The 26,252-nt window shown below is 40.4% G+C and overlaps 1 protein-coding gene across 1 annotated transcript in view; it reads left to right on the forward strand.

Moving 5' to 3' along the window:
- Window positions 1-26,252, forward strand: part of ACSS2 (acyl-CoA synthetase short chain family member 2) — a 141,604-nt gene that overhangs the window by 109,964 nt on the left and 5,388 nt on the right. The window contains exons 9-18 of the mRNA XM_077251866.1: window positions 8,255-8,392; window positions 8,469-8,639; window positions 8,765-8,898; window positions 16,205-16,337; window positions 16,430-16,486; window positions 16,750-16,830; window positions 18,496-18,604; window positions 20,180-20,248; window positions 20,475-20,651; window positions 20,815-20,889. Coding sequence (XP_077107981.1) covers window positions 8,255-8,392; window positions 8,469-8,639; window positions 8,765-8,898; window positions 16,205-16,337; window positions 16,430-16,486; window positions 16,750-16,830; window positions 18,496-18,604; window positions 20,180-20,248; window positions 20,475-20,651; window positions 20,815-20,889 — 1,144 coding nt within the window. The remainder of the gene's footprint in view (window positions 1-8,254; window positions 8,393-8,468; window positions 8,640-8,764; window positions 8,899-16,204; window positions 16,338-16,429; window positions 16,487-16,749; window positions 16,831-18,495; window positions 18,605-20,179; window positions 20,249-20,474; window positions 20,652-20,814; window positions 20,890-26,252) is intronic.

Genomic DNA, 26,252 nt, shown 5'->3' on the forward strand with positions numbered 1-26,252 from the left:
CAGCCCTCAATGTGCTTGCCAGAGGTAGCCTGACTGCCATTAGGTACCGAGATGAGATCCTCAGACCCCTTGTGAGACCATATGCTGGTGCGGTTGGCCCTGGGTTTCTCCTAATGCAGGACAATGCCAGACCTCGTGGCTGGAGTGTGTCAGCAGTTCCTGCAAGATGAAGGAAATGAAGCTATGGACTGGCCCGCCCATTCCCCAGACCTGAATCTGATTGAACACATCTGGGACATCATGTCTCGCACCATCCACCAACGTCACGTTGCACCACAGACTGTCCAGGAGTTGGCAAATGCTTTAGTCCAGGTCTGGGAGGAGATCCCTCAGACCATCCGCCGCCTCATCAGGAGCATAAACAGGCATTGTAGGGAGGTCATACAGGCACATGGAGGCAACACACACACAACTGAACATCATTTCCATGTCTTGAGGCATTTCCACTGAAGTTGGATCAGCCTGTAATTTGATTTTCTACTTTGATTTTGAGTATCATTCCAAATCCAGACCTCCATGGGATATTCATTTTCATTTACATTGATCATGTTTGTTTTATTGTTCTCAACACATTCCACTATGTAATAAATAAAGATTTGTAACTGAAATATTTCATTCAGTGATATCTAGGATGTGGGATTTAGGTTCCCTTTATTTTTATATATAATTATACTACCGTGTAAAAGTTTAGGGTCACTTAAAAATTTCTTGATTTTTGGAAGAAAAGCACAGTTTTTTCCAATGAAGCGAACATTAAATGATTCAGAAATATACTGTACACATTGTTAATGTGGTAAATGATCATTCTAGCTCCAAATGTCTGGTTTGTAATGCAATATCTTCATAGGTGTATAGAGGCCCATTTCCATTTGCGTTTGCTAACTGTGTAAGAAGGCTAATGGATGGTTAGAATACCCTTGAAAACACTTGTGCAAGTATGTTAGCACAGCTGAAAACAGTTTGGCTGATTAGAGAACCTATAAACCTGACCTTCCTGTGAGCTAGTTGAGAATCTGGAGCATTACATTTGTAAATACTCTCAAAATGACCAGAAAAAAAGAACTTTCATGTGAAACTCGATAGTTTATTCTTGTTCTTAGAAATGAAGGCTATTCGATGCGAGAAATTGCCAAGAAACTGAAGATTTCCTACAACGGTGTGTACTACTCCCTCACTTCAGAGAGGAGATCACAAACAGGCTCTAACCAGAGTAGAAAGAGAAGTGGGAGGCCTCGCTGCACAACTGTACAAGACAAGTACATTAGAGTCTGTCATTTGAGAAATCGATGCCTCACAGGTCCTCAACTGGCAGCTTCATTAAATAGTACATGCAAAACGCTAGTGTCAACGTCTACAGTGAACAGGCGACTCCGGGATCCTGGCCTTCAAGGCAGAGTGGCAAAGAAAAAGCCATATCTGAGACTGGCTAATAAAAGGAAAATATTAATATGGGCAAAAGAACACAGACATTGAACAGAGGAAGATTGGAAAAAAATGTTATGGACAGACGAATCCAAGTTTGACGTGTTTGGATCACACAGAAGAACATTTGTGAGACGCAGAACAGCTGAAAAGATGCTGGAAGAGTGCCTGACGCCATCTGTCAAGGTCATGGTGGAGGTAATGTGCTGGTAAAATGGGAGATTTGTACAAGGTAAAAGGGATTTTGAATAAGGAAGGCTATCACTCCATTTTGAAAGACCATGCCATACCCTGTGGACAGCGCTTGATTAGAGCTAATTTCTTCCTACAACAGGACAATGACCCAAAGCACACACCTCCAAATTATGCAAGAACTATTTAGGAAGAAGCAGGCAGCTGGTATTCTATCTGTAATGGAGTGGCCAGCGCAGTCACCAGATCTCAACCCCATTGAGCTGTTGTGGGAACAACTTGACAGTATGGTGCGCAAAAAGTGCCCATCAAGCCAAACCATCTTGTGGGAGGGGCTTCTGGAAGCATGGTGTGAAATATCTCCAGATTACCTCAGCATATTAAGGGCTAGAATGCCAAAAGGTCTGCAATGCTGTAATTGCTGCAAAGGGAGCATTCTTTGACGAAAGCAAAGTTTGAAGGAGAAAATTATGATTTCAAATAATCCTTTTTTTTAACCTTTTCAATGTCTGGACTAGATTTTAAATTCATTTGGCAACTCATTTGATTAATAAAAGTAGAGTTTTCATGGAAAACACAAAATTGACTGGGTGACCCCTTGCTGATTTTGTAAGTTTGCCCACTGACGGACATGAACAGTCTATAGTTTTAAGGGTAGGTTAATTTTAACATTGAGAGAGAGAATTTCAAAAATAGAATACAGAAAATTACAATGTATACATTTTATAAATTTATTTACATTTTGCAGTGAGAAATAAGTATTTGATGCCCTACCAACCATAAGAGTCGACGCTCCTAATCAACTTGTTATCTGCATTAAAGACAGCTGTCTTACATAGTCACCTTTATAAAAAAAACTCCTTTCCACAGACTCAATCAGTAGATCAGTATCTGTATGTACAAAAAATTTGAATCAATAAGAACAAACGTTCACCATGAAAAATACAAGTTTTCATTAAACCCCTTCAACAAAAAGATAAAGTTCACAGGTCTCGGAAAATGTTGACAATGCAAAAACATTTAACAATATTGATTTTATTTTTCATCTCTTCAGTAGAAAAGAAAACAAAGTATAATTGGTATCTCCATAATCTGACTGACCTGGAGAATCATGTTTCCACATAATTTGTACCACACTCTGAACGGTGTAAAAACAAAACCCTGTGTCAAAAAGTTTGATGGGAAAATAAAGTTGTGGCTAATGAAATAAGATGAGGAAAAAACAAAAGTGCAAACTTGAAAAATTCCCTGGTCCTTAAAGGATTGAATAGAGATTTTTGAGAAAATACAAGAGACTTTATATAAACACTGGGGTGAGGATAAGACACTTGCAGTGCTGTTATTATAGGGGTAAATCCTGTTGACATTCGCTTTAACCCCTTTCTGCCATTGGACGTACTATTCCATCCATGTGGGGTGGGCCCTACTTCCCAAGAACGGAATAGTACGTCCAGCGCGATCAGCCGCGCTCACGGGGGTGGGCGCAGCTGATCGCGGCCGGGTGTCAGCTGACTATCGCAGCTGACATCCGGCACTATGTGCCAGGAGCAGTCACGGACCGCTCCCGGCACATTAACCCCCGGCACACTGCGTGTTCCGGCGGTATAGGGAAGCATCGCGCAGGGAGGAGGCTCCCTGCGTGCTTCCCTGAGACAACAGGTACAAGGGGATGTGCTCACCTTGTACCGAGCGTCTCCTCCCTGCAAGCCCCGGATCCAAAATGGCCGCGGGGCTGCATCCGGGTCCTGCAGGGAGGTGGCTTCACAGCGCTTGCTCAGAGCAGGCGCCGGGAAGCCTCCAGCAGTGCATGTCGGATCGCTGATCTGACATCGTGCACAGCAAAGTGTCAGATCAGTGATCTGTCACTTTACTGTGATGCCCCCCTGGGGCAAAGTAAAAAAGTAAAAAAAAAAATTTTTACATGTGTTAAAAAAAAAAAAAAAAATCCTAAATAAATAAAAAAATAAAAAAAACAATAAAAGTACACATATTTAGTATCGCCGCGTCTGTAACGACCCGACCTAGAAAACTGTCCCACTAGTTAACCCCTTCCGTGAACACTGTAAAAAAAAAAAAAAGGCAAAAAACAACTCTTTTATTATCATACCGCCGAACAAAAAGTGGAATAGCACGCGATCAAAAAGACGGAAATAAATAACCATGGTACCGCTGAAAACGTCTTGTCCCGCAAAAAACGAGCCGCCATACAGCATCATCAGCTAAAAAAAAAAGTTATAGTCCTCAGAATAAAGCGATGCAAAAATAATTGTTTTTTCTATAAAATAGTTTTTATCGTATAAAAGCGCCAAAACATAAAAAAATTATATAAATGAGGTATCGCTGTAATCGTACTGACCCGAAGAATAAAACTGCTTTATCCACTTTACCAAACGCGGAATGGTATAAACGCCCCCCCCCCCCCAAAAGAAATTCATGAATAGCTGTTTTTTTTTGTCATTCTGCCTCACAAAAATCGTAATAAAAAGCGATCAAAAAATGTCACGTGCCCGAAAATGTTACCAATGAAAACGTCAACTCGTCCCGCAAAAAACAAGACCTCACATGACTCTGTGGACCAAAATATGGAAAAATTATAGCTCTCAAAATGTGGTAAAGCAAAAAACATTTTTTGCAATAAAAAGCATCTTTTAGTGTGTGACGGCTGCCAATCAAAAATCCGCTAAAAGCCCGCTATAAATAGTAAATCAAACCCCCCTTCATCACCCCCCTAGTTAGAGAAAAATAAAAAAATTAAAAAAAATGTATTTATTTCCATTTTCCCGTTAGGGTTAGGGTTGAGGCTAGGGTTAGGGCTACAGTTAGGGTTGGGGCTAAAGTTAGGGTTAGGGTTGGGGCTAAAGTTAGGGTTTGGATTACATTTACGGTTGGGATTAGGGTTAGAGGTGTGTCAGGGTTTGGGGTGTGGTTAGGGTTACCGTTGAGATTAGGGTTAAAGGGTGTTTGGATTAGGGTTTCAGTTATAATTTGGGGGTTTCCACTGTTAAGGCACATCAGGGGCTCTCCAAACGCGACATGTCGTCCGATCTCAATTCCAGCCAATTCTGCGTTGAAAAAGTAAAACAGTGCTCCTTCCCTTCCGAGCTCTCCCGTGCGCCCAAACGGGTTTACCTCAACATATGGGGTATCAGCGTACTCAGGACACATTGGACAACAACTTTTGGGGTCCAATTTCTCCTGTTACCCATGGGAAAATACAAAACTGGGGGCTAAAAAATAATTTTTGTGGGAAAAAAAATATTTATTTTCAAGGCTCTGCGTTATAAACTGTAGTGAAACACTTGGGGGTTCAAAGTTCTCACAACACATCTAGATAAGTTCCTTGGGGGGTCTAGTTTCCAATATGGGGTCACTTATGGGGGGTTTCTACTGTTGAGTTACATCAGGGGCTCTGCAAATGCAACATGACGCCTGCAGACCAATCCATCTAAGTCTGCATTCCAAATGGCGCTCCTTCCCTTCCGAGCTGCCATGCGCCCAAACGGTGGTTCCCCCCCCCCCCACACACATATTGGGTATCAGCGTACTCGGGACAAATTGGACAACAACTTTTGGGGTCCAATTTCTCCTGTTACCCTTGAGAAAATACAAAACTGGGGGCTAAAAAAGAATTTTTGTGGGAAAAAAAAGAATTTTTATTTTCACGGCTCTGCGTTATAAACTGTAGTGAAACATTTGGGGGTTCAAAGCTCTCACAACACATCTAGATGAGTTCCTTAGGGGGTCTACTTTCCAAAATGGTGTCACTTGTGGGGAGTTTCAATGTTTAGGCATATCAGGGGCTCTCCAAACACAACATGGCGTCCCATCTCAATTCCAGTCAATTTTGCATTGAAAAGTCAAACGGCGCTCCTTCCCTTCCGAGCTCTCCCTTGCACCCAAAGAGTGGTTTACCCCCACATATGGGGTATCGGTGTACTCAGGACAAATTGTACAACAACTTTTGGAGTCCAATTTCTTCTCTTACCCTTGGGAAAATAAAAAATTGGGGGCGAAAAGATCATTTTTGTGAAAAAATATGATTTTTTATTTTTACGGCTCTGCATTATAAACTTCTGTGAAGCACTTTGTGGGTCAAAGTGCTCACCACACATCTTGATAAGTTCCTTAGGGGTCTACTTTCCAAAATGGTGTCACTTGTGGGGAGTTTCAATGTTTAGGCACATCAGGGGCTCTCCAAACGCAACATGGCGTCCCATCTCAATTCCAGTCAATTTTGCATTGAAAAGTCAAATGGCGCTCCTTCGCTTCCGAGCTCTGCCATGCGCCCAAACAGTGGTTTACCCCCACATATGGGGTATCGGCGTGCTCAGGAGAAATTGTACAACAGCTTTTGGGTCCATTTTCTTCTGTTACCCTTGGTAAAATAAAACAAATTGGAGCTGAAGTAATTTTTTTGTGTTTAAATAAAAATGAACATTTAACTTTTTAACATTCCAAAAATTCCTGTGAAACACCTGAAGGGTTAATAAACTTGAATTTGGTTTTGTGCACCTTGAGCGGTGCAGTTTTTAGAATGGTGTCACACTTGGGTATTTTCTATCATATAGACCATTCAAAATGACTTCAAATGAGATGTGGTCCCTAAAAAAAAATGGTGTTGAAAAAATGAGAAATTGCTGGTCAACTTTTAACCCTCATAACTCCCTAACAAAAAAAAATTTTGGCTCCAAAATTGTGCTGATGTAAAGTAGACATGTGGGAAATGTTACTTATTAAGTATTTTGTGTGACATATCTCTGTGATTTAATTGTATAAAAATTCAAAGTTGGAAAATTGCGAAATTTTCAAAATTTTTGCCGAATTTCCGTTTTTTTTCCCACAAATAAACGCAGGTAATATCAACGAAATTTTACCACTATCATGAAGTACAATATGTCACGAGAAAATCCTGTCAGAATCACCGGGATCCGTTGAAGCGTTCCAGAGTTATAACCTCATAAAGGGACAGTGGTCAGAATTGTAAAAATTGGCCCGGTCATTAACGCGCAAACCACCCTTAGGGGTAAAGGGGTTAAACTTTAATGTTGTGTTTTGTTTTCATAGTATTTTGTTACCATAAGTTGAGTCGTGGTTAAATAAAATTTTAATCTACTTGACTTACTTGTAGAATAATACATGCTTCTGTTAGGTTGTCAATTGCTGATCTGTTTTTCTAGCTGAGCAGTCGAGCACTGACTTCTGCTGTCACATATCTGGTTTGCATGGCTGATTTTTGACTTAGTGCTGTCATAGCCCAGTCTTTGTATGTGATGTGATCTAAGGTAATAAACAGTTTGATGCATGGACCAATTTGCTTAGAGCATGGGAACAGAATATGAGCTCACAGCTTTGTATTAAATTCTGAACTTGTACTTGTGTAATGGTCATATTTGTACTGTTTGCCCCTAATTCTCATTTTACACTTTATTACTTCCACTTTGATCTCATTATTCCCACGTGTCTCTTTTTAAAGTGAAGCTCTGCTACTTTGGCCTTATTCAGACCTGCATGAGTGCCATTAGTCTATAGAACTGTTCGCACCTCCGTGTATTTTTTGCAGACCAAGAAGTCTGAAAAAAATCACTGGGACATGTCTGTTTTTCATCCGAGTCATGGATCAGATTGTCCATACATGTTTATGGGTCCATGAAAATCCCAAATGGCACGCTGTTGGCGTCCATATGAAGTCCGTGGATAATGTAAGGAGAAGCTTACAGATTTTTTTTCATCAGTGAAAATCGCTGATGAAATGCTGATAAGAACTGAAGTACTGACCAAATGCTCATGAAAATCTGATCCTATACACTGATGAAAGCAGTTAGTGATGAGCGAGTGTACTCGTTGCTTGGGTGGTCTCCAAGTATTTTTTAGTTTTTGTTGACGAGCTGCATGATTTCGGCTGCTAGCCAGCCTGAGTACATGTGGGGGTTGCCTGGTTGCTAAGGAATCCCCACATGTAATCAAGCTGTCTAATCTGCTGTAAATCATGCAGATAAGGCAACGATAAGCAGTTACAAATACTCAGAGACCACCAGAGCAACGAGTACACCCGCTCATCACTAATAACAGTCTGTTTTTATGTGTGGGGAAAAATCATGGATGTCTGAATGAGGCATTAAAGATATTAGTCTCATAATAGATGTTTATTATATACTGTATTTGCTCCCTTGAAAAAACTGTTAGCACGTTGCCATTAACCAGCTCGCTTCTGCTGTCTAATCTTATTAGGGCTTTATTTTTCATTTTTATTGACATGTCATGGTTGTCCCAGTTTTTGTTCCTCAACCACCAGTGAGGGACACTGACCTTTTAGCCTTCCACAACATTTAGGCAAAAGGGGGCTGCAACTTATTTACATGCCCCTTTAATTATTTTGGGATACTGCTGACCTTTCCTGACCTCTTTAAAAACACGTTAAAAGGAAGGGGAACACGGAATGTAGTACAAAGCCCCTTATGAACACCTTACCTTGCAACCACTTCATAGTCTCCAACACATTAATTGCAGCCTTCATTGCATTAGAATTTTCCACACCCCATGACCACTGTCTATAATTTCAGAATTGAACTGTTGTAGTCTCAATGGTCATTCAAGCTGTTTAGTCAGATTCTTTACAATAAAGATAGTATTTTATTTACAGACCACATGGAATCCATCTATCGACTTGTGGTGGCATGAACTTGTGAAGAATGCCAGCACAGAGTGTGAGCCGGAGTGGTGTGATGCTGAAGATGAGCTGTTTATTCTTTACACCAGTGGGTCTACCGGCAAGCCCAAGGTAAATGCATACACTCGTGGTCAAAAATGGTCCGTAGTAAAAGGATCAAATATTTAATGATTTTTCTAATCTTCAGGGAGTTGTTCATACTGTAGGAGGTTACATGATCTTCACTGCCACCACATTCAAGTATGTGTTTGATTACCATCATGATGATATATACTGGTGCACTGCTGACATCGGCTGGATTACTGGGCACTCCTACCTTGCATACGGGCCTTTAGCGAATGGGGCAAGCAGTGTGTTGGTAAGTAAATTCTTCAGACAAGATGTAGCCCCTTTTGAAAATTACAAACTTATTCAAGCCTTTTAATGTCTGTTAATTTCCTCTTACAATTATTCATTTAGTACAATTTTCTATTTTGTCTCCAGTTTGAAGGACTACCCATATACCCAGATATTAGCCGCATGTGGCAGATCATTGATAAGTACAGTGTAAGCAAATTCTACACAGCGCCAACAGCAATTCGCCTGCTGATGAAGTATGGAGAGGAGCCAGTGAAAAGGTACCACATCAGCCTTTCCTAAATTGTAATTTTTGCCTTTAGATAACCACAGTAGTTAATATTATGCACAGATTAGTGTGTGCTCATTTAAGGTCAACTAGTAAAATAATAGCACTGCGGAGCCAGATAACTACAAATACTTTTTTGCTAATAGTATAATAGTATCACACGTCCGTTAACCCCTTCCCGACATTTGACGTACTATCCCGTCGAGGTGGGGTGGGCCCGTATGACCGCCGACGGGATAGTACGTCATCACCGATCAGCGGCGCTCACGGGGGGAGCGCGGCCGATCGCGGCCGGGTGTCAGCTGCATATCGCAGCTGACATCCGGCACTATGTGCCAGGAGCGGTCACGGACCGCCCCCGGCACATTAACCCGCGGCACACCGCGATCAAACATGATCGCAGTGTACCGGCGGTATAGGGAAGCATCGCGCAGGGAGGGGGCTCCCTGCGGGCTTCCCTGAGACCCCCGGAGCAACGCGATGTGATCGCGTTGCTCAGAGGGTCTCTTACCTCCTTCCTGGCTGCAGGTCCCGGATCCAAGATGGCCGCGGCATCCGGGTCCTGCAGGGAAGGAGGTGGCTTACCGAATGTCTGCTCAGAGCAGACACTTGGTAAGCCTGCAGCCCTGCACAGCAGATCGTCGATCTGGCAGAGTGCTGTGCACACTGCCAGATCAATGATCTGTGATGTCCCCCCCTGGGACAAAGTAAAAAAGTAAAAAAAAAAATTTTCCACATGTGTAAAAAAAAAAAAAAAAAAAAAAATCCTAAATAAATAATAAAAAAAAAATATATTTATTATTCCCATAAATACATTTCTTTATCTAAATAAAAAAAACAAAACAATAAAAGTACACATATTTAGTATCGCCGCGTCCGTAACGACCCAACCTATAAAACTGCCCCACTAGTTAACCCCTTCAGTAAACACCGTAAGAAAAAAAAAAAAAAAACGAGGCAAAAAACAACGCTTTATTACCATACCGCCGAACAAAAAGTGGAATAACACACGATCAAAAAGACTGATATAAATATCCATGGTACCGCTGAAAACGTCATCTTGTCCCGCAAAAAAAAAGCCGCCATACAGCATCATCAGCAAAAAAATAAAAAAGTTATAGTCCTGAGAATAAAGCGATACCAAAATAATTATTTTTTCTATATTTTAGTTTTTATCGTATAAAAGCGCCAAAACATAAAAAAATGATATAAATGAGATATCGCTGTAATCGTACTGACCCGACGAATAAAACTGCTTTATCAATTTTACCAAACGCGGAACGGTATAAACGCCTCTCCCAAAAGAAATTCATGAATAGCTGGTTTTTGGTCATTCTGCCTCACAAAAATCGGAATAAAAAGCGATCAAAAACGGTCACGTGTCCGAAAATGTTACCAATAAAAACGTCAACTCGTCCCGCAAAAAACAAGACCTCACATGACTCTGTGGAGCAAAATGTGGAAAAATTATAGGTCTCAAAATGTGGAGACGCAAAAACTTTTTTGCTATAAAAAGCGTCGCTGGTTTCACACTTGCGTTTTTGTCTGCAGCGTTTTTTGCACAAAAAAACGCATGCGTTTTTTCCCTATATTTAACATTGAAAACGCATGCGGTTTTTTTGTACGCGTTTTTGCATGCGTTTTTTTTCTGCATGCGTTCATTTTCAGAAATACAACCTGCAGTATTTTCTTGCGTTTTTAAGCACATGCGTTTGTTTGCGTTAAAAACACATGCATTTTTTCGAAAAAAAAACAGAAAACACACTGAAAAGCCACCCACCACCATCAAGGTGATAAAGGGATCCAAACCCTAACCCTACCCCTAACCTCACCCCTAACCGTTTAATGAACATTTTCTGACAGTCATAGTGCCATGTATTTCAGTGCCACGTATTTCAGTGCCACGTATTTCAGTGCCACGTATTTCAGTGCCACGTGTTTCAGTGCCACGTGTTTCAGTGCCACGTATTTCAGTGCCACGTATCACGTATTTCAGTGCCACGTATCACGTATTTCAGTGCCACGTATCACGTATTTCAGTGCCACATATTTTAGTACCACGTATTTCAGTGCCACGTATTTCAGTGCCACGTATTTCAGTGCCACGTATTTCAGTGCCACGTATTTCAGTGCCACGTATTTCAGTGCCACGTATCACGTATTTCAGTGCCACGTGTTTCAGTGCCACGTATCACATATTTCAGTGCCACGTATTTCAGTGCCACGTATTTCAGTGCCACGTATTTCAGTGCCACGTATTTCAGTGCCACGTATTTCAGTGCCACGTATCACATATTTCAGTGCCACGTATTTAAGTGCCACGTATTTCAGTGCCACGTATTTCAGTGCCACGTATCACGTATTTCAGTGCCACGTGTTTCAGTGCCACGTATTTAAGTGCCACGTATCACGTATTTCAGTGCCACGTATCACGTATTTCAGTGCCACGTATTTCAGTGCCACGTATTTCAGTGCCACGTATTTCAGTGCCACGTATTTCAGTCACGTTTAGGGTTAGGGGTAGGGTTAGGGTTAGGGCTAGGGTTGGAGGTAAAGTTAGGGTTGGGGCTAAAGTTAGGGTTGGGGCTAAAGTTAGGGTTAGGGTTTGGATTACATTTACGTTTGGATTAGGGTTGGGATTAGAATTATGGGTGTGTCAGGGCTAGGGGTGTGGTTAGGGTTACCGTTGGGATTAGGGTTAGGGGTGTGTTTGGGTTAGGGTTTCAGGTAGAATTGGGGAGTTTCCACTGTCCAGGCACATCAAGGGCTCTCCAAGCGCGACATGGCGTCCAATCTCAATTCCAGCCAATTCTGCGTTGAAAAAGTAAAACAGTGCTCCTTCCCTTCCGAGCTCTCCCGTGCGCCCAAAAAGGGGTTTACCCCAACATATGTGTTATCAGCGTACTCGGGACAAATTGAACAACAACTTCTGGGGTCCAAGTTCTCTTGTTATCCTTAGGAAAATAAAAATTTGGGGGGCTAAAAATCATTTTTGTGGGAAAAAAAAGATGTTTTATTTTCACGGCTCTGCGTTATAAACTGTAGTGAAACACTTGGGGGTTCAAAGTTCTCACAACACATCTAGATAAGTTCCTTGGGAGGTCTAGTTTCCAATATGGGGTCACTTGTGGGGGGTTTGTACTGTTTGGGTACATCAGGGGCTCTGCAAATGCAACGTGACGCCTGCAGACCAATCCATTTAAGGCTGCATTCCAAATGGCGCTCCTTCCCTTCCGAGCTCTGTCATGCACCCAAACAGTGGTTCCCCCCCACATATGGGGTATCAGCGTACTCAGGACAAATTGGACAACAACTTTTGGGGTCTAATTTATCCTGTTACCCTTGTGAAAATACAAAACTGGGGGCTAAAAAATCATTTTTGTGAAAAAAAAAAAAGAATTTTTATTTTCACGGCTTTGCGCTATAAACTTTAGTGAAACACTTGGGGGTTCAAAGTTCTCAAAACACATCTAGATAAGTTCCTTGGGAGGCCTAGTTTCCAATATGGGGTCACTTGTGGGGGGTTTGTACTGTTTGGGTACATCAGGGGCTCTGCAAATGCAACGTGACGGCTGCTGACCAATCCATTTAAGTCTGCATTCCAAATGGCGCTCCTTCCCTTCCGAGCTCTGTCATGCGCCCAAACAGTGGTTCCCCCCCACATATGGGGTATCAGCGTACTCAGGACAAATTGGAAAACAAATTTTGGGGTCCAATTTATTCTGTTACCCTTGTAAAAATACAAAGCTGGGTGCTAAAAAATCATTTTTGAGAAAAAAAATAAAAATTATTTTCACGGCTCTGCGTTATAATCAGTAGTGAAACACTTGGGGGTTCAAAGCTCTCAAAACACATCTAGATAAGTTCCTTAGGGGGTCTACTTTCCAAAATGGTGTCACTTGTAGGGAGTTTCAATGTTTAGGCACATCAGGGGCTCTCCAAACGCAACATGGCGTCCCATCTCAATTCCAGTCAATTTTGCATTGAAAAGTCAAATGGCGCTCCTTCCCTTCCAAGCTCTGCCATGCGCCCAAACAATGGTTTACACCCACATATGGGGTATCAGCGTACTCAGGACAAATTGCACAACATTTTTTGGGGTCCAATTTCTTCTCTTACCCTTGGGAAAATAAAAAATTGGGGGCAAAAATCATTTTTGTGAAAAAATATGATTTTTTATTTTTACGGCTCTGCATTATAAACTTCTGTGAAGCACTTGGTGGGTCAAAGTGCTCACCACACATCTAGATAAGTTCCTTAGGGGGTCTACTTTCCAAAATGGTGTCACTTGTAGGGAGTTTCAATGTTTAGGCACATCAGGGGCTCTCCAAACGCAACATGGCGTCCCATCTCAATTCCAGTCAATTTTGCATTGAAAAGTCAAATGGCGCTCCTTCCCTTCCAAGCTCTGCCATGCGCCCAAACAATGGTTTACACCCACATATGGGGTATCAGCGTACTCAGGACAAATTGCACAACATTTTTTGCGGTCCAATTTCTTCTCTTACCCTTGGGAAAATAAAAAATTGGGGGCAAAAAGATCATTTTTGTGAAAAAATATGATTTTTTATTTTTACGGCTCTGCATTATAAACTTCTGTGAAGCACTTGGTGGGTCAAAGTGCTCACCACACATCAAGATAAGTTCCTTAGGGGGTCTACTTTCCAAAATGGTGTCACTTGTAGGGGGTTTCAGTGTTTAGGCACATCAGGGGCTCTCCAAACGCAACATGGCGTCCCATCTCAATTCCAGTCAATTTTGCATTGAAAAGTCAAATGGCGCTCCTTTTCTTCCGAGCTCTGCCATACGCCCAAACAGTGGTTTACCCTCACATATGGGGTATCAGCGTACTCAGGACAAATTGTACAACAACTTTGGGGGTCCATTTTCTCCTGTTACCCTTGGTAAAATAAAACAAATTGGAGCTGAAATAAATTGTGTGTGAAAAAAAGTTAAATGCTCATTTTTATTTAAACATTCCAAAAATTCCTGTGAAACACCTGAAGGGTTAATAAACTTCTTGAATGTGGTTTTGAGCACCTTGAGGGGTGCAGTTTTTAGAATGGTGTCACACTTGAGTATTTTCTATCATATAGACCCCTCAAAATGACTTCAAATGAGATGTGGTCCCTAAAAAAAAATGGTGTTGTAAAAATGAGAAATTGCTGGTCAACTTTTAACCCTTATAACTCCGTCACAAAAAAAAATTTTGGTTCCAAAATTGTACTGATGTCAAGTAGACATGTGGGAAATGTTACTTATTAAGTATTTTGCGTGACATATGTCTGTGATTTAAGGGCATAAAAATTCAAAGTTGGAAAATTGCAAAATTTTCAAAATTTTCGCCAAATTTCCATTTTTTTCACAAATAAACGCAAGTTATATCGAATAAATTTTACCACTAACATGAAGTACAATATGTCACGAGAAAACAATGTCAGAATCGCCAAGATCCGTCAAAGCGTTCCAGAGTTATAGCCTCATAAAGGGACAGTGGTCAGAATTGTAAAAATTGGCCCGGTCATTAACGTGCAAACCACCCTTGGGGGTGAAGGGGTTAAAACCTTCGTTGGTTTCAACAAGTTGTGTCTGTTTAACCAGAAAAAACACCACAATCTCTATTTTTTTCAATCAAAATTATGTCCAACCTCATGGAAGTTAAACAAACTCTATTATAGTTAACCCTTTCCTAACCTTCGGGTTTTCCATTTTGCGTTTCCTTTTTTTTTTTTGCTCCCTTTCTTCCCAGAGCCTTAACTTTTTTTTTTTTTTTTTTGTGCTAATATGGCCGTGTGAGGGCTTTTTTTTTTGCGGGACGAGTTGTACTTTTGATCGATACCATTGGTTTTACCTCATCTTGTACTGGAAAACGGGGAAAAAATATTCAACGTGCAGTGAAATTGCAAAAAAAGTGCAATTCCACAATTTTTTGTTTTTACCATGTTCACTAAATGCTAAAATTGACCTGCCATTGTGATTTTCTGGGTCGTTATAAGTACACAGACACCAAACATGTATAGATTTCAAAGTTTGCAAAAAATACCTGTAGCTTCTCCATTTTATTTTTTTGTAATATCAGCTTATTTCTTTGCGCGCTGAGCTGACATTTTTATTGATACAATTTTGTGGTATTTATGATCTTTTGATCGCCTGTTATTGTATTTTGATGCAGTGTTGTGGAATGTAATTATGGTGTTTTTGATTTTTTTTTATTATAGCATTTACTGATCAGATTATTGTATTTTAATTGGGCATTTTCTGAACGCCGCAATACCAAATATGTAGGTTTAAAAAAAATAAAAAATAAAAGTTTATGGGGTTAAAGGTGATTTGAACCTTTATAATTTCATTTAAAAAAAAATATATATATATATATATATATATATATATATATATATATATATATATATATATATATATATATAATATAATTTTTTTTTTTTTTTCTTTTTTACTTTTTAGAAGCTTCAATAGTCTCCATACTAGAAGCTGCAATACTCTGATTGCCTGAGCTACACTTAGCAGGGCTTCAGCTCTGGGGAGGACGCTGCCTGGAAGATAACTCTGCCTCCAGAGTTTATTTTATACAAAGGGGGAGTTACCAGTGTGATGTGTAATGGCTGCCGTCTGCTCTCCTGATCTCACTGCTGTGTGTGATTTTACCTGACACATCTGCAGGTTCCTCTCAGCTTCCAGCTCACAGGTGGACAGGACTGTAGTAATGTTGCAATACAGCAAAGATCAGAGAGAAGCAAAAAAATGTGTTTGCAAGAAGAGAAAGTTCAGTTCTCCTGTTCTGTTAGTTACCAGTGTGAGACAAGTAAACTCCCCCTTCATGTAAAATAATCTCTGGAGGCAGAGTTATCTTCCAGGCACCATCCTCCCAGAGCCTGGAAGAGGTCCTTTACATATAAGAAAAATGTGGATGTCTCTGGAATAAGACATTGAATCGCAGATATCATTTTATTCAGCTTCCGGTGACCTACATGCCCATAGGTATTACGCAAGGTTGTCCCTACTGAAAGATTCCCTTTAATGGAGTCCCTATGGTGTGTTTTTTATCCATCATAGTATGGATCTATTTCTTGCTGGAGTTTTTCTCTTGCTATAACACATGAAATGGACAAAGGAAACAGTAGACGAGACATGTTCCTTGACTCCTAAGCATGCCTTGTAATCTGTGAAGGAAAGGGGAAATGGTGAGCTTTGATCATCAAACATTGTCAGTAGTGTGATCGGTGTTATTAATTCATATGGATAAATGTGGGCATTTAACATGTATACATCTTTCCTGACAGGTACAGTAGGAAATCCCTGAAGATTTTGGGAACAGTTGGAGAACCAATTAATCCTGAAGCTTGGCTTTGGTATTACAATGTGGTAGGAGAGAAGAGATGTCCAATTGTCGATACTTTTTGGCAGACTGAAACGGTGAGAAATAGAACTTGAGTGTCTTACAAAGGAGTCTTAATAGTCCGTTTTGAACCGTGGCAATAGAGGGTAAAGTGCTTATTTATTTGCAGGGGGGTCATGTCTTAACTCCACTTCCAGGGGCAACTGCCACCAAGCCTGGCTCAGCAGTAAGTGACAGCAAAATATAGATTTTTTTCTTTTTGTTTTTTTTTTAGCATTCTTTTGAATATTTTCATGTAGAATCCTATTTTTGTGATTATTTTGTGGAAAATAATTTATCACTAATAAAAGGAAACACTACAATCTTGCATATATCCTTGAAAACTGTAGCTACCATGTACTAATTGAGAGACTGGAGCTTTAGTAAATAAGGAGTTATCTAGTTGTATACTCTTTAAATTAATTGTCATTTTCTCCCATCTTTATTAAGACTTTTCCATTTTTTGGAGTAGTTCCTGCCATCTTAAATGAGTCTGGGGAGGAACTTGAAGGAGAAGCTGAAGGTTATCTGGTACGATTTTCACAAATCTAATGTCTAAAGCCTATTTTACAATTCCCCAAGTTTTCTTTCAGCTAGCCATCTGTAGACAAATACTTTAGAAATACACACCACAGTGACGTACTTTCCTATTAGACCACCTTTATTGGCTTGGCACACAACTTTTTTGCTTGCCAACTTGGTGAAACCATTTTCCTGCAACCACCACTAGGGGGAGCTCACTGCATAGAGACTTGTACAGGTGTGAAAAGGTTTGCTATGCTGTATATAAATCCATGTACTATGTGCTCCCCCTAGTGGTGGATTCAGAATATAAAATTGTAATTCCGTATGAAAAGCTAGATTTAGAACGGTTTCTGAAAAACAAAGTTCCAACACCTATATAGATGTAATTCTAGGGTATGTGCACATGTTAAGAATTTAATGTGTGTTTCTCATTTTTTTCAGCTCGGTTATGTCACAAAAACTGAAGCATTTCCTAGTACCAGTAAAGTGAATGAGCTTTCTGAAATCTCACGCACATCTTGCTTATTTTTTCTTACAGATTTAAAGCCATTTCAAATCTGCATGGCAATTCTTTCAGACGTTTTCACCCATTCTAATAACTGGGAAAAGCGCACCCGAAAACACATGTTTTTATGCAACATATTTCCTGCTGAGCATGTTTTTTGATACCGAAATGTCTGCTGCAATCACTTAATGTGTGCACATACCCCTAAAGTGATTAAAAAGATTACTAACTAGAGCATTATATTTTAGTCCTGAAGTGGGGGGCGATTCTAGGTTTTGTTATGGGAAGCAATGATTTCTGTGTACTCTGCACAATTAGCTGTATTCTGATAGCTTCTCATTCTACTGGATAACACATAGCAAAATATTAAATTATTACAAGCAGTACATTATTTTGTTCTAGCAAAAGCACAAGTATTGGAGTGTCCAAAATTCTGGACCACCCAAAAGTTAACACTATCATGCCAACATTAAATTTGTACGTATGGCGCTCTTTAGCTTCACTTTTCTTGCAGCTAGTTACACCAGTATGGCTATGGTTGATTGCATACTTTCTGACTTGCAAATTAATATAGCCAAGCCATTCCAAAAGGGACAAAACTGAAAAAATGTTTTGCACGTTCACATTTGAAGAATTTTTCGGCCTTAGGGTACAAGTTTTAAGTCACTCTAAATAACTGCAGACTTGTGAATCCTCACTGTGCGCACTGTGAGGATTCTCTGACGGTGGACGTGGGGCCATAAGTGTTGGATTTGTATACATGCAGTCACATGCCATCTAGACGTGCAGAGGAGGGACACAACTAGTCAGAATGTGGCTGGAAATATGCAAATTGCATAATTGCGGTCACATCACTGCACGCTTCCCGGCAGCGACACACGCTGTGAGGATTCACAAGGCTGCAATCACAATGTACCCCAAGGCTGGACAACCCCCTTACGTAGTGTACTGACAATACTACACGTAAAATCACATTTAAAGGGGATTATGTGGAAGTTAAAATGTTTTCTTCTGTTGAAACTACTTTAGCCTAAAACTAGAGAATGGTATAATCTACAAAATTACTTTATACAAAGGAAATTCACAGTAAATCCACTTTTGTTTCTATAGAACATGATTAATGAATGATTTTTCACCTTCCATATGATGACTCTTTTATTCATAAGGTATTTAAACAACCCTGGCCTGCGCTCATGCGCACAGTCTATGGAAACCATGAACGGTTTGAGACAACCTATTTTAAGAAGTTTCCTGGATATTATGTGACAGGAGATGGTATGTTATCTTCTTACCCACACAATTTTTGAGTTTACTTTCTGTATACTCGTCGTTATCTAGAAGATGTCTGTTTGCAGTCACTTTGTTTCCTAAAACTCTGCCCTATATGTGAAGGACACACAGGTAATCTGTTCTATACATTATGGGTAACTAAGTTGGTACAAATTGTTTATTTGGAACATTGTTTAAAATTTTATGCAAAGAATAACTGGAGTATCTTTGGAAAGAGGATCTTTCACTGGATTTTTTTTCTTGTACTTGGAGTGTGCCTCCTCCAATTGGCACTGATTCTGGAACTGGTTTTCTTTTTTTTCCTCTGTTCCTCCGTTCCAGTGTTATGATCCTGGTAATAAAGATGCACATTTTTTCTTCAACCAACTGTGCGTATAACACAGAACTTCTCTGAGAGTGTTTGCTTATTCTCCTCTGATGCTGGGCAATACAAATGTGGCAGAGCTCACAAATAAGTTCTGTGGTATATGTCCAGTTGGTTGAAGGAAAAATTAGCATCTTTATTACCATTAGACATAACTGTAGAACTCGGGGGCAAAGAAGAAAAAGGTAAACTGTTCCATAATCAGTTGAGCAGTGCCATTTGGAGGTGATACTTATGTAACCCCTTTACTCATGTACATCACCATGGAATTAATGGTGCTATATAAATAATAATAATACTCAAATTAAATTATACTGTGAAAGCTCCTCTTTATCTGATAGCTATACTTTCAAGTAGCTTTTCAGAATAAACTGTCTTGTGTGTGTGAGGAATCATGCTATTTTTTGCCCTTAAATAACTTGTATACTGCAATTAAATTAGTTTTCCCCTGTATGTAATCTCTCTTAATTTGCATTTAAGTCTGAGCTGGTGAGAGGAGAGTAGTTATGTCTCCCTTATCCCCACACAGTGGGATTCTTGCTCTACATGCCTTAGTAGCAAACAAACAGAAGTATGGAGGAGATGGTACATCAGCACTGACCAGTGTAAATGTGAATCCAGATCTGGGTGAGGTTAAAGACTTGACAGAATGCCTGGCACAATCTTTCTGTGTTTGCCTGTGCTTCTAAAACTTACTCCCCGTACTCTCCCTATACAGTATAATTTGAGGTGTAACCTGATCCCTCACTACATTGGCAGTTAGCCTGGTCTTGAGCAAGATGATTGAGCTATTTGTTTTCCCACAGTGGATGGTGACGTCAAAAGGCAGGGTGGAGGGGAAGAAGCAGAAATCTCTGATAAGATATGTTACAAAGTTTCTTGTCTACTGTACTATTGTTGAAAGTACAGTTCCTACATAAATGTCTAGAGAAACATAAGGACCAGGAAATGACAGGAAACCTGTTTTTCTAGCTTTAACATTTTGAAACTTGGTTTGAGTCCAGAATAAAGATCCATGTTTGTAATATTTACTGTCGCCACAAATCATACTACTTCTATTTTATAAAGGAATTGAGGATGTTCATCAAATGTTTCCTTTATATAACAAGGATATTGTCCATCTGCTTGTTTGAAAACCTGAAAACATTGGCTTGGCAAAAATGATTGCTCATTAAAATAACTTCTCCTTTTTTTAGGCTGTAGAAGAGACAAAGATGGTTATTACTGGATTACTGGCAGGATTGATGACATGCTTAATGTATCTGGTGAGTCATTTCATCTGCTCTACAGTCAGAGTATGGAGTGCCATGCCCGTTTGAGAAGATCCTCAACAGTGTGGCATCACAGTGTGGTCGGTACTTTGACCATGAATGCCTGATGTGTAAAACCGGCCTAAATGAAATCCTTATAAATTCGCTAGCTTCTGTCATCATGGCTCTCTGTACTAGTCACTGAATCTGTTTGGATGCTCTGCTTTCACTCTACCCTCAGGTCACTTGCTTAGCACAGCAGAGGTGGAGTCCGCACTAGTCGAACACTCTTCTGTAGCTGAGGCTGCTGCCGTAAGCCATCCACACCCAGTGAAGGGTGAATGTCTGTATTGCTTTGTCACACTGCGCGATGGACATGAGTTTACTAGCTCGCTAAGTGATCAACTCAAAAAACTAGGTAATGGCTATTTTTATATTATGGGCATATTTGGTAGCTTATTGTATCAGTGTTTATACCATTTACACAATCAAATATTGATTTGTGGTCTGTAAGCTCAATGATAACATTTAGTTAATAATTTATTCCACCAAGAAGTGATTTACTTATTGTTCTTTTATAGTAAGAGAAAAGATTGGACCAATTGCAACTCCAGATTATATCCAGAATGCCCCTGGACTGCCTAAAACACGCTCAGGTAACCAATACTGCATTAGGTTTCTAACATATCATAGTTACTGTGTCTTTACCTTTTCTAACCCAACCATTTTTCCTCTTTGTGCTTTTGAGGGTTTTTTTGTCCTCCCCTTCAAAGACTGATAACTAATTTTATGTTTGCATCAACATAACTGTATGAGGGCTTGTTCTGTTACCAGACTAGTTGTAGTTTTGAATGACGCAGTTTACTTTATATAATGTACTGAAAAACTGGGAAAATTTAAAATCCAAGTAAGAAGAAAAAATATATATTCCCTCTCAGCCATCATGTTATATTTGACAGAGTAATGACGCTTTTAAAAAACCTCCTTAATGTTGTTATAACCACAAATCAGTAAATTTGATTGGGAATTGGGATGCTACTCTTGAGACCTCCACTGATTTTTTTTTTTTTTTTTTTCCCCCTTTACTTTTTTTTTTTTCTCAAGGGACTCTGTCAACCCCCCCGATGTATCTAACTTATTATGGGCGTACAGGTTATGGAATGCTTAAAATAGTCACCCCTGTATGCCTCATCAATAATCTTTAATTCCTTTATTTCCAGGCTACGAGGCGTTTGGTTTCTGAAAGGTGCATCTGGTCTTCATTAGTTTGCCAGCCCCCTCCCATCAGTGTCACGGTGCCCTGTGATGTCTAGTGGTTGTTCCGCACCTGGCAGGGGGCACTGTGACTCTGATTGGAGTTTGCTGGTATGCTAATGAAGATCGGAGGCAGGTTTCTTCCAGGCGCCGCATGCCCAGAGCCTGGGAATAAAGGAAATATGATTTCTACACAACAAGACCGCAGATATGAGGCATACATGTATGACTATTTTAAGCATTCTATAACCTGTATGCCCATATTAATAGGTTGATTGCGAAGAGGTAGAAGGAAGTGCAGAGGTAATCTTTGGAGCACAAGCAGAGCAGGGTGCCAACCCATACCATTTTGGTGATGGACATCTCAGTATCCAGACCCCCACTATTGAAGATACTGAACTGTGGTTATAAAGTTTATTAAGTTTAGTTATCCTTCGCATTGATGACGGTACAGAAGAGTTGGTGCAGTGTATCAGTAAATCTGCGCTTGCACTGCTATAAACCTATATTAGGAAATTGGTCAGCAAAAAATGCTTATCTGGGCAAACATTCATTATATGGTTTTGTTCACTGATGCAGTTTAGTTTCACATTATTCCATTATATTAAGAGCATTAACCCCTTAGCAACATCCGGTAGACATTTTCGGTGAATGTTGGGTGCATGTTTCTAGCGTTGGCTCAGAAACTTTGCCTGCTTCATACCAGTACTTAGTGTGTGACGGCCATGCTGTATAGTTGATACTTGCCTCTGAACAGCAGCTATTGGGGCTAGGTCTGATCGCTGCTGTTTAACACTTGGATGCTGCTGTCAAGTTGCTGACAGTGGTATTTAAGAGTCGCAATCCAGGTGAGAGTTACCATGGCAGCGGGGAACTTACTGAAGGCCTCTTTTGATGCCATCTTAGTACTCCTTCACTCCCAAACAATGTTTCTTTTTTGCGCTTTTGTTTATCCTTTCTCTTCTTCCAAAATCTATTACTTTTTTGTTTCTATTGACACACTTGTATAAGGGGTTTGTTTTTTGAAGATTAGTTGTAGTTTTTAATGACAAAATGTTCCTGTATATTGTACTGAATAACTTGAATAATTCCTTGTGTGGTTAAATGGTGAAAAATATGCAATTCCTCAATAGTTTTTAAGGTTTTATTTTTAGAGTGATCATAATATGGTAAAAATGTTTGCAGCGCCACTAATGTAGGTTTCCTCACCCTAGTATAATATTCACTAGCCACCATTTTCAGCTGTTACTGGCACTGCTCAGGTCCTGCACAGCCATCTTGTGACCGGACTTTCGGTCAGTCCGAAGTTGCACAGTAACAGTCACAACCTCTCTATGCGAGTCTGAAAACCTCATTCTAGCTCTCATAGACTTGCATTGAGTTGTGACATCCAAATCGAGCTAGTAAACAACTAGAGCTATCCTGCAGATCATAATCTGCAGAAGACCGATTGGAGCAGCATAGACAAAAGACGACGACGGCTGCTGGTGGGTATAATGCTAGGGGTAGGGAACTTGCATTAGTGGACCACTCCAGTGGTAAAATTAAAAAAAATGCTGGAGTGGTACTTTAATTTTATATTTTGATAAATTAGACACTTACAGGCGTAACACCAAATATGATTTTTGTTTTTTTGTGTTCATTTTGTTGTCATTGATATGTTTCAATATTTTAGATTTAAAAAATATATTGTAATTTGTTGTTATAATATACTTTATACAGTATGTCTTAGCCCCCCTAGGGAACTTTAAGCTGTGATTGTGTGATACTATACACTATAATACCACAGTAAGGCAGTATATAGGGTAAATTGCAGTCTCATAGTCCCAGTTCATAGCTAAGACTAGGAGGAGAACCAAGTTGGCAGCAACCAGGAGTCTGTAGCAGGCTTTCAGCTATCATAGTATCCCATTAATGATCCACAATCTCTTCATGGGGGTTTGATAGAAGCTGGCTGTGAAAATATTTAAAGTGATGCAGTCTGAGATTGACCGCAGCATCTAAATGGTAAACTACGGTAGCTTAGCTGCAGCGCACTCCGCACAAGATCAACCCAGCGCAGAACCATACGGGGTATTACCATGTCTGTAAGGCCACAGTGCCACAATGAGCTTTTGGTGTGTTTTTGACACTGCATGTTATTGCACAGCTTTTTACAGTACCAGCAAAGTGGATGGGATTTATAGAAATCTCATACACACTGTGCTTCTTTTTAATATTGCATTAACTCTCCTGCGCTGCACTTTTTAAATCCACAACACATCAATTTGTCTTGTGGGTAAGCTGATTTTTCTGTGTGGAGTCTCCCCATAGGTTTTCATTAGATGCGAAAAATCTGCAGGAAAAAAACGCACATGGGTTTTTATTGTGTTTCTGCCATGGAAACCCATCAAAAACGCATGTAATCCACACCTACAGTAAGTATATCAATAAAGTTTTGTCAAAGCAAAAAAACGGGAAGTATCAAAACCGCTTTATTTACAGCATGACATACCAAACACAGCCAAAAAACGCAGAGACAAAAACGTGATTAAAAACGTACCGTATATACTCGAGTATAAGCCGACCCCCCCCCCCCCCCCTAATTTTGCCACAAAAAAACTGTGAAAACTTAATGACACGAGTATAAGCCTAGGGTGGAAAATGCAGCAGCTACTGGTAAATTCAAAAATAAAAATAGATACCAATAAAAGTAAAATTAATTGAGACATCAGTAGTTTAAGTGTTTTTGAATATCCATATTGAATCAGTTTATGATGGGCTCCATAAGATGCTCCATATTAATATATGCCCCATGTAATGCTGCACAAATGCTGATTATGACCCCATAAGATGCTCCATACAGACATTTGCCCCGTATAATGCTCCGCAAATGTGGATTATGGCCCCATAAGATGCTCCATACAGATATTTGTCCCCATATCATGCTGCACATGGCCACATAAGATGCTCCATACAGATATTTGCCCCTATGTCATGCTGCACATGGCCACATAAGATGCCCCATACAGATATTTGCCCCCATATCATGCTGCACATGGCCACATAAGATGCTCCATACAGATAGTTGCCCCCATATGCTGTTGCTGCGATTAAAAAAATAAAAAAATTACATACCTCTCCGGCCCCCGACACTTGCTATAGTCACCTGCTCCCCGTTCCACCGCTGACCGCCGCTGTGTCTTCCCATCCTCTGCACCCACGTTCAGGAAGAGGGCGGCGCGCACTAATCGTGTCACCGCGCCCTCTGACCTGAGCGTCACTGCGGAAGACACAGCGGCGCCGACGGTGGAACGAGGACCAGGTGAATATCGCGCACTGCCCCCTTCATACTCGCCTGCTCCCGGCGAGGTCCCTTCACGTCTGTTCCCCGGCGCCGCATTTTCTCCGTGTAGTGAGCGGTCACCGTTACCGCTCATTACAGTAATGAATATGCGGCACCACCCCTATGGGAGGTAGAGCCGTATATTCATTACTGTAATGAGCGGTACCATGTGACCGCTCGCTACAGGAAGAAACTGCAGCGCCGGGAAGCAGGGACCTGCAGGGACCGCGCTAGGAGCAGGTGAGTATAATTAGACAGCCCCCGCTCCCCCTCCCCTGCCGACCCCTGAGTATGACTCGAATATAAGCAGAGAGGGGGACTTTCAGCCCAAAAAAGTGGGCCGAAAATCTCGGCTTATACTCGAGTATATACGGTATGTTAAAAAAGAAAGCAACGATAAACTGCACATAACCCAATTTAAATAGGTGCAGAAATGCTACATCATCAAACACGCACCGAAAGCTCATCGTGGAAACGTAGCCTAAAAGGCCTATGTCTGAAAATTATTTAATTCATATAGTAAAGGTCACTAAATAAATAATGAAACTGCCAGAATCAGTTTTTTTTGTTGTTTTAAATATATCATGTCACATTGCCTTTCCCAAAAAAGACCTAAAATACAACCAAAAAGGTAGGTGTATCAACAAAAAATAGCTCATCCTAGGAACATGGTTATGTGTCTTAGAAAATTGTAAAAATAAAGAATCATGTGCTCCAAGGTTCTGAATTAGTAGAAAAGTAATAAAGTTTAAAAAAAACTAAATAAATAAAAATTAAATTTAGCATCTCCGTAATCATATTGACCTAGGTCCTAGAGAATCAAGTTACCAAGAAATTTTTGCTGCATAATAAATACCATAAAAGCAAAATCAGTGGCAGAATTATTTTTTTTATTTACCATTTCGCTCACACTGAAATTTGTTTCCCTTGTTTGAGTACATTATAGGGTAAGGGCTCATTTCCACATGCGAGGCACACGTCCGTATCTCGCATGTGGAAACCAAGCTCTGGCGCCGGCACTTTGGAGCGGAGCTGTGCAGCTCCATGTGTTCCTATGCGGCCGCACGCTCCGCTCTGGAGTGCCGGCTCCACAGCTTGGTTTCCACATGCGAGATACGGACTTGTGCCTCGCATGTGGAAATGAGCCCTAAAGTGAAGGGTTTCAGTCAAAAATACAACTCGTCCTGCAAAAAATATGCCCTGATATGGCGTTGTTGACAGAAAAAATGAAAACGCAAAAACTAAAGCTGGCACAGTAAGGAGGAGGGTTTTACATCTAGTACAGTAATGGCAAATCTAGTAAATCTGATTTACAGGGAGGCCCCCCTATATAATCGGCTAAGTGAAGAGGCACTTTAACTATCCGCTGGTGAATCAATAGTGAGGAAACGCGTTGGGAGACTGCAATTATCCCTCTGATAAAAGGGAATTTTGGGTTGG

Source organism: Ranitomeya variabilis, chromosome 4, assembly GCF_051348905.1.
Source record: "Ranitomeya variabilis isolate aRanVar5 chromosome 4, aRanVar5.hap1, whole genome shotgun sequence".
NCBI classification, from domain to species: domain Eukaryota; kingdom Metazoa; phylum Chordata; class Amphibia; order Anura; family Dendrobatidae; genus Ranitomeya; species Ranitomeya variabilis.